The following is a 12,681-nucleotide window of genomic DNA, read 5'->3' on the forward strand; positions in this document are numbered from 1 at the left end:
GTGTCTGTGTGAGCGTGTCTGTGTGTGTGTGAGCGTGTGAGTTTCTGTGTGAGCGTGTGAGTTTCTGTGTGAGCGTGTGAGTGTCTGTGTGAGCGTGTCTGTGTGAGTGTGTGCGTGTCTGTGTGAGTGTGTGCGTGTCTGTGTGAGTGTGTGCGTGTCTGTGTGTGCGTGTCTGTGTGAGCGTGTCTGTGTGAGCGTGTCTGTGTGAGCGTGTCTGTGTGAGCGTGTCTGTGTGAGCGTGTCTGTGTGAGCGTGTCTGTGTGTGTGTGAGCGTGTGAGTTTCTGTGTGAGCGTGTGAGTTTCTGTGTGAGCGTGTGAGTGTCTGTGTGAGCGTGTCTGTGTGAGTGTGTGCGTGTCTGTGTGAGTGTGTGCGTGTCTGTGTGAGTGTGTGCGTGTCTGTGTGAGTGTGTGCGTGTCTGTGTGAGCGTGTCTGTGTGTGCGTGTGTGGAGCGTGTCTGTGTCTGTGTGAGCGTGTGCGTGTCTGTGTGAGCGTGAGCGTGTCTGTGTGAGCGTGTCTGTGTGAGTGTGAGTGTGTCTGTGTGAGTGTGTCTGTGTGAGCGTGTGCGTGTCTGTGTCTGTGTGAGTGTGTCTGTGTGAGCGTGTCTGTGTCTGTGTGAGCGTGTGAGTTTCTGTGTGAGTGTGTGCGTGTCTGTGTGAGTGTGTCTGTGTGCGTGTGTGTGTGTCTGTGTGAGTGTGTCTGTGTGAGCGTGTCTGTGTCTGTGTGAGCGTGTCTGTGTCTGTGTGAGCGTGTCTGTGTCTGTGTGAGCGTGTCTGTGTCTGTGTATATTTCACAGTAGAAAATGAAACAAAGACAGAACAACAACAACAACAAAATAGCGGAGACTGCAACAACAACAGATGACTGCACATTGACAAACACTTGTGTGAGAGTTATGAGAGAGCCACAACTATAGTTTAAATGAGTACAAGGACATTTTCATTTTCATCGGTTATAACTTCTGGACAAAAACAGAGCAGACGCTGGAATAAGACGACGCTTTCTAGAGAGCATGTGTCGACCACCTAGATTCACGTACACCTCAAATGGTGCATACTTTGAAAGGCTACGTGTACGAGGTGCGCGTACACGTAAAACAATGACATATACTTGGCCTTAATGCTGGTGACACTGAAGTCATGCGACTCTTTGTGTTCTTTTATAGCCTACATTTAGCATTTTTACTTCTGGCAATTGTACTTAGGCTTCAAAATACATAAAAGTTGTGCTCATTTGTGAATAGGGCTGGGTAAAAAAATATCGATTTCTTGATTTTAATCGATTGTCATTTTTACGAAACAATATCGATTCTTAAATCCCAAGAATCGCTTAGACTAGCCTGTTTACAGTTAGCGAACGGAACATTGTAGCACACCTCCCATCCAATAAATCGCATTTTAATTCGCAAAGCTTTACGATTTGTTACTTTTGATATGAAAAAGTCTCAGATTTCACATTCTTACCATTTTATTACAGTATTCAAACAATAAATGCTATTTTGGAGTTTATTAATGTGGCACGAAAGATCGCTGTAGCGCCTCAGGTGCACGTGAACTGATCATCTCCGCTTTAATGCAGTTACAGTGCAAAATAAACATGAATGAATATCTGAAGGTATGATAAAAGAAAGACTACAACTTGCTGAAATCCGTCTCATGTAATCGCTCAATCAGTGTTTCAACCGACGTCAATGTAACCGCTTGTAAACATATGTCATGTAACGTCACATTTACCTCAGAAAAAAACATATTCTGTGACCATAAACTCGTTAGTCAGATAGAGAAATTAACTCTAGAGAGGAGCATTTTGCTAAATATATGCACCATATAATATAAACTATAATTTTTACTGTTCTTCAATGTTTATGTTTGAATAAATCCATCATGTTTTCATGACAGCCACCATTTAAATGTTTAAATGAATTAGAGTAGAAATATAATTATTATGGCTGGTAAGCGATTAAAATTTTGAATCTAATTAACTGCATGATGTGGCAATTAATTATTAGACAAATTAATCGCACATCAAATTTGGCTGAGAAATTACTCCCAAAAGATCATTTAAAGTCATTGTTGTGTAAAGCATCAAACAGACATTACAAAAAGTAGCTTCAGCAAGAAATATTTTATTTGATAAAATGTATTACATATATTATTTTAGACCATGAGGGTGAGTAAATGACACAATTGTCATTTTTAGGTGGGTGAACTATACCATTAATAACTTATTTTATTATTTTTACTATGGAAATATGAAATTATTTCTTTAATGAAATTATACTCTAAATAATAAACTAAAACTGCCAGTAGGTGGTGGTCAATGTCTTAATGATTAAGTCATCGAGTCATTTATTCATTCGATTCGTTCAAATGGCTGATTCATTCAGGAGTGAAGTAAATGGTTCTTTATGAATGGTCCATTGAATCATTCGGCTTGTTCGACTTGAAGCGGATCATCAGCATCAGATCGATCGGTGTGTGACATCAAAATACCGCGAGAGCTATAGAGAGCAGACGACTCCTAATGCTTTTGAATTGCTCTCGCAGTACTTTGATGTCACACATCGATCGATCTGTGCAGCGCCGCTTCAAATCCAACGCTCCAAATGATTCACCCAATTCGTTCAAAACGTGCATTAAGAAATGAAATGCTGCTGTGTGTTGCTCGGAGACGAACAGTTCTGTTTTGTCTTTATATTTTCGTTGGCAAACTTGAGCAAAACAGACAATATTGTGTCTAAAATAACACAATATTAACTTCTTACTTACTGAACTGTTGTAGAAGATCAGTATCGCATTTGCACTTGTGTGATATTGCACTTAGCCTATTGCTCGTGTGAAGTGGGCGAGACCCTTTTGGGGTAGGGGCGTGTTTGTTTTGGTGATTTAAAATGTCAACATTGGCTACCAGAAATCACTTACCCCACCTTTAACTATATGATGTAAATTTGAGACAAACTCAAACAGGTGCATTTTTGCCCCCATATCTTGAATTTTAGGGATATTCTAACTGTTCTCTAGGCTTCATCACGCAGTGAGTTGTTGCTCTGCCTCATATTTGTCATCAATCAACTGTATGAAATGTCAGATGACCCACATATGTCTGGCGCGGGGCTAGTGCGTTAAATGCGTTAATTTTGACGTGTTATTTTTTACCGTAATTAATTAATCTAATTAACGCATTAAATTACCAGACCAAACTGTAATGTTTACTATTATAAAAAATTTCATTGAGTGTAATTTAAGTATTTGTATATAAATCAGTTAATTTTAATATTATAGTAATGTAGCACCAACTGACTCTCGTGTATATTTTACAGCATTAGTTTAGAGATTTTTTTTTTCCCTTGAAAAAATTTGGCATGTACTGCACCTGATATATCCAGAATAGACTTGTGCCGGTATTCGGTAATGCGATGTATCACGGTAATGGATATGCACGATATTGTTATCGTGGGCACTTCTAAATACTGTGAATAATTATATATTACAAATTCAGAATTTTTTGAATACTTTTTAAGAACACTTTTCCCATCAACTGGTCAAAATGCACAACACTGCTGTAAGCACACTTTACATTAGGGCTTCATTAGTTAATTCATTAGTTAACAAACTGCCAATGAAAAATTATTCTGAACATTCATTAATCTTAGGTATTACAATATTTAATAACACGTTGTTAAAATCAAGAGTTGCAACTGTGTTATTTAACGAGCTAACATGAACTGAGACTTGTATTTTTTAAACAAAGATTAATAGCTTCTGTAGCAAATGTAGCTGTTGCTGATTGTGAATGTTAATGCATTAACTAAGCTTAACTAATGAGGTCTTATTGTAAAGTGGTACCTATTGGTCTTTATAGTTCTTTTGCACTTTAATCTGTGTAAAACTTTTAACTTTATACACTTTTCTGTATTGCTTTATTGCATTTAAATGTTCAGTTATTTTTGTTATAAGAAAAAAGTTATTAAACCTGTTATACTGTATTATGACAGCACTTTTTTTAAACTAAATGTCAATATCGCGATAATACCGCATACCGTGATAAAAGCATTAGCAATTAATCGCAACATGAAAATTTGATACCGGCATATCCCTAATCCAGAATAATCTACATTGAATTGAATCTAATCGAAAATCGAATTGAACGCTTGTAAGACAGAATCGAATAATGAAATCTGTGTCAAAACCAACCCTATTTGTGAAGATTATGCTGAACATGCGAGAATCATGAATTTTTGTTGTTCACAGGGCCTATTTTCTACAATAATCCAGCAGCCCATGGAAAAATCCTTTTGGTTTGTGTTGAGGGAACCAGGATGATGCTACTCTAAATCTCCACCATGGATGGTTTGCTGAACGTTTGACGCATAAGGCACACAAAATGGGAAACACTTTTGGAGTTTCAAAGTCGTCATCTGATGGGATGAATTCTACAGGATTTCTAGGAGATGCGTGTCGCGTTCTTCAACGGTCCACCTGGAAATAAAACTGTTGTGACACCAAACCCCCTTCACAGAAGAAAGCCGTCAATGTTTACAACTGTGAAAATGAGTGCATATCAGGATGAACTAAACACTGGATTTTCAGAAGCATGGGAATGTCACGGCACAGACTCTTGACGACCGAAGACAATGTTATTGTGGGTCTGTTATTGTAGGGACATGTACTTTACATTTTCAAACCCAACAAAATGATGCTGAACAAAACGGTGACTGGCTGTGACATGTCTGTCAGACGGCTGAAAGCTGCGATTGAGTCCAGACCCTCCTGCTGTCAATCTGAATGTCCGGCTACACACGACTTGTCTGACAGTGACACTAACTTCTGAGCTAGCCTACAATAATAGTAAATAGGATCCGTGCGGCTCTTAAAGTGACAGCAGGCTATATTCCTGCTGCAACTGTGTGCTTAATATTAATCAGACAACAAAAGACAAAGACAAAATCACTCACTGCTCTTGACTGAAGGACTTTTGTAGCTTTAATAAGTAACAAATTAAAGTTAAATTCTTACAGTGAAGATTATGCTGTTTTTTTTATTAGATTATTCATATATCGCTATCTTTAAATAAATCATTCATTTAAAGAGTTGGTCATATGGCCCACTTATAACCGTGCTAAATAATCGTGATTATGATTTTTGTCATAATCGAGCAGCCCTAACTACTAGTTTTAAAAATCTCATTTAAAAACTACTTGTAAAATCTCATGCCTCAAGTAATCGCTCAAACAGTGTTTCAATCGCGGAAAGACGTCAATAAAACAGCTTGTGAACAAAATTCAAAATCACGTAGCATTTCATTTACCTCAGGCAAGTGTCCACAGCTCGTTAGTTCGCAAGAGAAATTAAGCCTAGAGTAGGGCTGTGCGATTAATCGAAATCGTCATAAAATCGTGATTTGAGCTTGCGCGATTTCTAAATCGCTTTATAGCACGATTTTCCGCGCCCCCGACCTCCCGCAGTATGTTATCCGAACCAATCAGAATGCAGTGCGCCTAAATGGAGCATGAGAACAGAACAGACCGGGCGGGCATACAAACGTAACGCCAGGTTCACACACTCGGTCTGTGGTGCGTATTTTGTCCGCGCCCATGTTAACTGATCAGAGCGTTCACACTGCACGCGATTGCGGTCCGGCAGTGCGCTCCAGGAGCGGTGCGTCTGCAGCGGTGCAGCGATCGTTTCCGCACGGAGTCTATTACTGCTGTGCTGCACGCGCTGAATTAAAGTGACAGCGCATTATTCACGATAAAAATTAACATGGATTGACACGGAAATTTAGTAATTACACCATAAATGCATATAATTAAAGTCTACTGTTTCACAGTCAACACATGGCTTTGTGGCTAGATTTAAAACAAGGAAAAGTGCACTTTTAGATAAACAAGGCAGTAATAGACAGCACTCGTGGTGGTAGCTAAACAAAGTGAATATGTCTATGAAAGATTGTATTACTGTACTGTGATAAAAGAGAATCACAATGCTGAAAAAGCATTTTCAGAAACAACGCTTGGATTTGAAATCAAAATAATGGATAAATGTTGTGTTTGTGGTAAACAGCCGCGGACCAGGAGCGGACTGCAAACGTGTCCGGTGCGAAAGCACAATGAGTCTGTGCTGCTTCTGCACCGCATACACATACTGTATACACACGGCAGACGGAGTACGTGTGAACTTGGTGCAACAAATCTAGTTCAGCATCTGAGGCAACGCCACAAAGAGCTCTATGACCAATGCATTCCTGCCATATGTCTATTCTAGAGACATTGTGTTACACCTTTACTTAGTGATTATTTTGCCTCATGTCTGTTCTAGAGACATGTTACAGCTTCTTGATAAAGCTCTAATCGGTTTTCTTCTGGAAATATGTCTCAAATTCACACTGAATGCATTAATGACTGTAAAGCATGTCTGTGTGTGTCAAAATCGTGATTAAAATCGACATCGCAAAATTGATCAAAGAAATCGCGATAGGTTTTTTTTTGCCCATATCGCACAGCCCTAGTCTAGAGAGGAGCATTTCACAAAATATTACACTATAAACTCATATTTTACTTCACCTGTTAGAGATGTACATAAACTGACGGTCACCACTGATAAGCTACTACTAAATATTGTAGAAACTTAATTTTCTGTAAAGTCGCTTTGCAACAATTTGTATCGTAAAAGGCGCTATACAAATAAACTTGAATTGAATTGATGTCTTATTTAATGTATGTTTAAATACATCTGTTATTAAACAAGTTATGACAGCCACTGTGTAAATGAATATATTTCAACAACAGAAATAGAAATGTAATAACTTCTGAGACGTTAATCTAAAAACTGCATTAAGTGCAATTTACATGTTTGCATACAATTTGAGTTGAGCGTTGATTATTATATTGAAAAATAAATAATAATTACATTTAAGTTTGGGCTCTATTACGTGTAACCTTATCATAATGTAAAATGGTTCACTATAGTTCAGAGCTGAGGTAGATTTTTATCCCTAAGAAAATTCATTAAAATCTAATTTATTTAAAGGAGGAGGAATTTGTACAGTAAACCATTGTTTAATAAAAAAAAAAAAAAGCAGCAATTTTATGTTTAGTTTTTTCCCTGCCATACCGAAGCCATACCGAACCGTGACGTCAATACCGTCATGCTAGTGTACCGTTACACCCCTAGTGTTTAGGAATAATAATATCTATCCACCTCACCGCAAAGTTTCTGATCACCCAACAGGCAAGACTGCGGTGTAAATTCAGGCAGTTCTAATGAGCCTTTTCTCAGCTGAGGTTTAAGTCTTAGCTCAAGTTAGCCGAGTCTTTTTGGACAGGGGAGGACGTTTTGAGTTCTGTAAGTTACAGCATGTTTTTAAAGTAAATTAAACTCTAATTTACTTCCGAGACTGTCATCTGATTTCCTATGATAAAGGGGTCATGAAATGGAGAATGAAAATGTCCTTGATATTTATACTTAAGAGTTTTATATTGTAACAATTGTAACCAAAGTTAATATATATTTTTTAAAAGTTTAATATTTAAAGGTTTGTTTGTCATGTGTTTTAATGCATTATACTTTCTAAAGGTGTAACAATGAATAAGTAAATATTATAATGTATAATAACTGTGGGTACAATTATTCATGAGATCATATAATGCATTAGTAATACAAAACCTTTATAATGCATATAATATAAAGGCTTTAAGTGAACTCTTGCTAAATATTTTAATTAGAGTTTTAACATCAGTAATTTTCTTCAGGCATTTACTTGTGTTTCTGAAGGAGTTAATGCCCCTTGAAATTAGTGTTTTTGACAGAGATTAAAAATGAGGATGGAAAATTATCTTTTTTTTTTTTCTTCTAATATGTGACCCTGGACCACAAAACCAGTCATAAGCATAATTTTTTTTAAACTGAGATGATTTAAGCGGAATAAATAAGCTTTCCATTGATGTATGGTTTGTTAGGATAGGACAATATTTGGCTGAGATACAACTATTTGAAAATCTGGAATCTGAGGGTGCAAAAAAAATCTAAATATTGAGAAAATCATATTTAAAGTTGTCCAAATGAAGTTCTTTGCAATGCATAGGAAATTTACAAAATATCTTCATGGAACATGATCTTTATTTAATATCCTAATGATTTCTGGCATAAAAGAAAAATCAATAATTGTGACCCATACAATGTATTGTTGGCTATTGCTACAAATATCCCCCAGCGACTTAACACTGCTTTTGTGCTGCAGGGTCACATATTTGAACGTTTTAGAGCAAAAAAATGTCATTAGCTAACTTCAGAAACAATGTAAAGATCTGAAAACACATTGCATGACCCCTTTACATGATAATTATTTGTTCTACAACACAGCACTAATGTCACTGGATGATCAGTGCATCCATTATTTAGTTCATCAATCAGCATCACGATCAATTCTGTTGAACAAGCAATTTGCCCTAACAAATTTGCCTTCGATTTCATGTGTGATGGACAGTGCCCTACCCTCGCTCTTGGGCCCCGGGCCCCGCAGCGAGCGGCGGGACATGTGTGGGCGGCGGGGCGAGCCGTGGGGGGAGGGCGAGTAGCGCTGGAGCCGCTGTGGCAGAGAGCAGCACTCGTCCTCCTCGTCCTCCTGACTGTAGGAGTCCAGCTCCTGGTCGCTGTAGGTGCCTCGACGCAGAGACTGCAGGGAGGCAGAGGAGCTGCGGCGCGAGGCCGAGGTAGAGGCGTAGTCATGCCGGAGACCTGAAAAACACCACCAAAGGTCAATAAAGGAAAATAAAGCTTAAAGCTGCAATCCGGAACTTATTTGGGTTCAAAATGATCCGAAATCAATATTTGAGCAAGTACATAACCAGCCAGTGTTCAAAACTACCGCCTTACTTTAGCCCGATTCACAACGGTTAGCTTATAATACTGTTTTATAATTTGAGTGGTAGGGTAGGTTTTCATGGGAAATTCGAGCATGGCACTGCGTCATTACGTCACGTCTGTAAACATAAAGAAGTTGTCCCGGCTAGTAGGCCATCGCATGTGAGGATCCTGCAGGTGTGGATCGTTTATAGCCTTTTCTCACAGCAGCTGGAATAATTAAATGTATCATTTTGATGGCGGACTGTAATGCAGAAAGGATTATGCGTTTATGAAACGCATGTGAATGAAATTAAATTATATTCCAGTTTTTAATGTGCATCTGATTACAGATAGCCTGGAATTACACAAGATCTGTATTTTAAAGAGAACCAGTTCGAAGGAAGAATAATTTGCCTTTTGGGTTAAAAGATTTTCTTAATACGAAATTCAAATGGACTGAACAGAAATTGAAATCTACACACTAATACATACTATAGGCAATGCTGGTGTTGTTAACATTAATAATTTGAGAATAAAGTATAACAATAATACTAATTTGCACAGTTTGATGTGATATGAGCTCATTTAGATTAAATCACCATTGGTAGCTGACTCAGTTGGTCAGAACAAACGTGGCAGACTTGTTACTTACTTGTTCAGATGCATCGCATGTGAGGATCCTGCAGGTGTGGATCGTTTATAGCCTTTTCTCACAGCAGCTGGAATAATTAAATGTATCATTTTGATGGCGGACTGTAATGCAGAAAGGATTATGCGTTTATGAAACGCATGTGAATGAAATTAAATTATATTCCAGTTTTTAATGTGCATCTGATTACAGATAGCCTGGAATTACACAAGATCTGTATTTTAAAGAGAACCAGTTCGAAGGAAGAATAATTTGCCTTTTGGGTTAAAAGATTTTCTTAATACGAAATTCAAATGGACTGAACAGAAATTGAAATCTACACACTAATACACACTGTATATACTATATACACTAATACACACTATGTCACGCAATGCTGATGTTGTTAACATTAACCATTTGAGAACAAAGTATAACAATAATAATAATTTACATGGTTTGATGTGACATGAGCTAATTAACTGATCGTTAGATTTAATCACCATTGGTAGCGCGATTTATTGTAATGTTTTTTCCTCAGTTGGTCAGAACAAAAGTGGCAGACTTTTTACTTGTTCAGATTCTTATTTGGGTCATATATTTCAAGATATAGGCTAGAATCTGTGATTCCCAAGTACAGTATCCGCACAAACATGGTTACAAAATGTTTTTTTAATGGTTACAAAACATTAGATTCATCCGCGCTGGAGCCGTGCCGGTGCACAACCCACGTAAAGATGATCATTCTGCAAATAATTGCAATTGCAGGTTTTCAAACAGAGATGGCGACAAAGAGGCAAGACTTACGGACTGCAGCTTAATGTGAAACATCAAATGAAATATCATTATTACAAGTCAAAGCAAACTTGAATGTCAAAAATTAAAGCCTTGAAGTTGGTATGATACTGATGTATTTAGATTATTTGAGTATTTAGGTGCATCTCCACTTTGGCACAAGTTAGGGCTGTCAAATAAAAATTTGAATTTCGAATATTCATCGAATTTAAAATAAAAATCCACGTTCCAATGCAAAAAAGTTGCATTCGAATTTTAGGTGTGCGTCAGGCAGCCTTATCAGTGGCGCCCGAGATGCGATGACGATGCAAGTGTCGTTGCATTTTAATGTTTTTCATAGCTTATCCAGTTGAAAGCACTAGATGCGGCGCTGCTGCGTTGTTCACTCAAAATAATGTGGAAAAAGAGAACAATGCGGAGAAGATGTTGTTTACGTCAAAACTGAAACCAAGCCGTTCACACAGAACAACATATTAATCTCATTTTCTAGAGGGACATCTATCACCGCTGCACTCACGTCTCGCACAAGAGAGCCACATGTTTAGAAAACCATGTAAAATGAATGTAAGTTCAACTTTTAAAAAACATGTCTCAACTTTATGGTGGTTTTTCCCAATCCCACTGCATCTCATTCTTTTAAATGAAAAAAGTACTCTTTGTGATTGGTTTTCAGTCCTTTGTATTAAACTATGCCTACATACATAAACATGGTTTATAAATATTGGTTTATAAACATTATTTTAAACATTATGCACTTTTCTCAAAGATAGTCGTGCATTAGTAATATTTTGCCTAAGGAGCGGCCACAAGTTTTTTCCCCCCATAACTGAAATGATGCCTTTTAAAATTCGAACATAAATTCGAAAATTTATATTTAAGTACAAAATTTGAATTTAGTTTTTTCATCCATTTTGACGGCCCTAGCACAAGTGATCCTCACAGAACACCTGCATACACAGAAAGCAGCTGCCTATCTATCAGAGGTACGACACAGAGTCTGTACTCGGTACTACGTACTGATACTGTAGCGACACTGATATTGAGATCCCTAGTTCTCTTAAAAAAAAATAAAAAAAAATAAGGTGTTACAGAAAAAAATCTGTGAAAAATCTACAAATTTTAAGTCCAATTAGTGAGAGAAGACATATGCTGTGTTCCAATTCACATACTATCCATCCTAAATAGTATTCAAAATTAGAATTAGTGTGTCCCAAATTATATTATTTATAATGAGAGCCTCCTTGAAGCTAATCACTATTCACTTCTGTCTACATTTCATCCTTAATATTAAATGGCACTTTTTAAATGAGAGGTGTTCTTTCTGAGCAAAAACTGATATTCAACAGGAAAAATGTCAGGCAGGGTTTTATTTTGTACATGCTGAGAAACTGGTTTTAAAAAAGTAAAGAGGGTCAAACCGTATGGGCCTGACAAACGCAATGTTTGTCGAATAATTCTGAGCTTTCACCCTCAACTGCTGTGTAATAGTTACACAACAGACTCAAGTTAATCCCCAATCCACAAATAACAGCAGTCTACAGTTTGCCTGAATGCTGTTGAAGCAGAGTTTAAAACAAACAAAGGACATTCAAGAACAGAAAGCATTTCCACATCCCACATTTATTTGCATTTCGCATGCCGCGCTAAAACCTCTCGCGGTCTGGATTCGTGTCAGGTGAACAATACTCACTCTCCTCCTGCAGACGAGCCATTATCTGAACATCAGTCAGGTCCTGAAGCTTGTAGCCCATGGAGATGGAGTCATCTGAGGTGCTTAACTCACTGTCAATAGACGACTGTGAGCTGAGAGCAGAGGGAACGCCCATGCAACCTGTGAACAACAGAACATACACTCAATAACAAGGCTGCAACGACTAATCAGTACTGGTGGTAATAATGGACAATAAAAAGAAGTTACACTTTATTTTAAGGTGTCCTTGTTACAGTGTAATTATGCATAAGTCCTGAGTAATATTAATTAACTACATGTACTTGCTATATGGTTAGGGTTAGGATTAGGGTTTGGTTTAGGGCTACTTGCATGTAATTAGGGCTGGGCGATATGAGCAAAAATTCATATCTCAGTATTTTTTGGCCGATTTGCGGTATATGATATATATCTCAGTATTTTGCATTTGGATTAAACAAATAAACAAACAAATAAAGTGAATGTACACATGTAGGCACATATTTTGTGCAAAAAATTTTTTTAAATCACATTACATTCAAACATTGTAACATTGCCATCTCAAAATAAAAATATTGCTTTTAAAGCATAAGTTAAATTTACTAAACTAAAAATGTAAATAATTAAAAAAGCAGACTAATTTAGTAAAAATACTATTTTGATTACCCCAATAGTCAAAGAGCAGATTACCAGATTTAATCCTACGCTTCTTAACTTTTATTTGTTCCCC

The 12,681-nt window shown here is 37.3% G+C and overlaps 1 protein-coding gene across 2 annotated transcripts in view; it reads right to left on the reverse strand.

Moving 5' to 3' along the window:
• The window catches only part of LOC107565135 (SLAIN motif-containing protein-like), a 28,986-nt gene that overhangs the window by 3,024 nt on the left and 13,281 nt on the right, over positions 1–12,681 (reverse strand). For both annotated transcript variants that reach the window (XM_016250348.1, XM_016250347.1), the window contains exons 5-6: positions 11,955–12,095; positions 8,491–8,733 (exon numbers count right to left, since the gene is read on the reverse strand). In XM_016250348.1, the coding sequence (XP_016105834.1) occupies positions 8,491–8,733; positions 11,955–12,095 (384 nt within the window). The remainder of the gene's footprint in view (positions 1–8,490; positions 8,734–11,954; positions 12,096–12,681) is intronic.

The sequence above is a fragment of the Sinocyclocheilus grahami genome, unplaced genomic scaffold, assembly GCF_001515645.1.
Source record: "Sinocyclocheilus grahami isolate Dianchi unplaced genomic scaffold, SAMN03320097.WGS_v1.1 scaffold983.1, whole genome shotgun sequence".
Classification (NCBI taxonomy): Eukaryota; Metazoa; Chordata; class Actinopteri; order Cypriniformes; family Cyprinidae; genus Sinocyclocheilus; species Sinocyclocheilus grahami.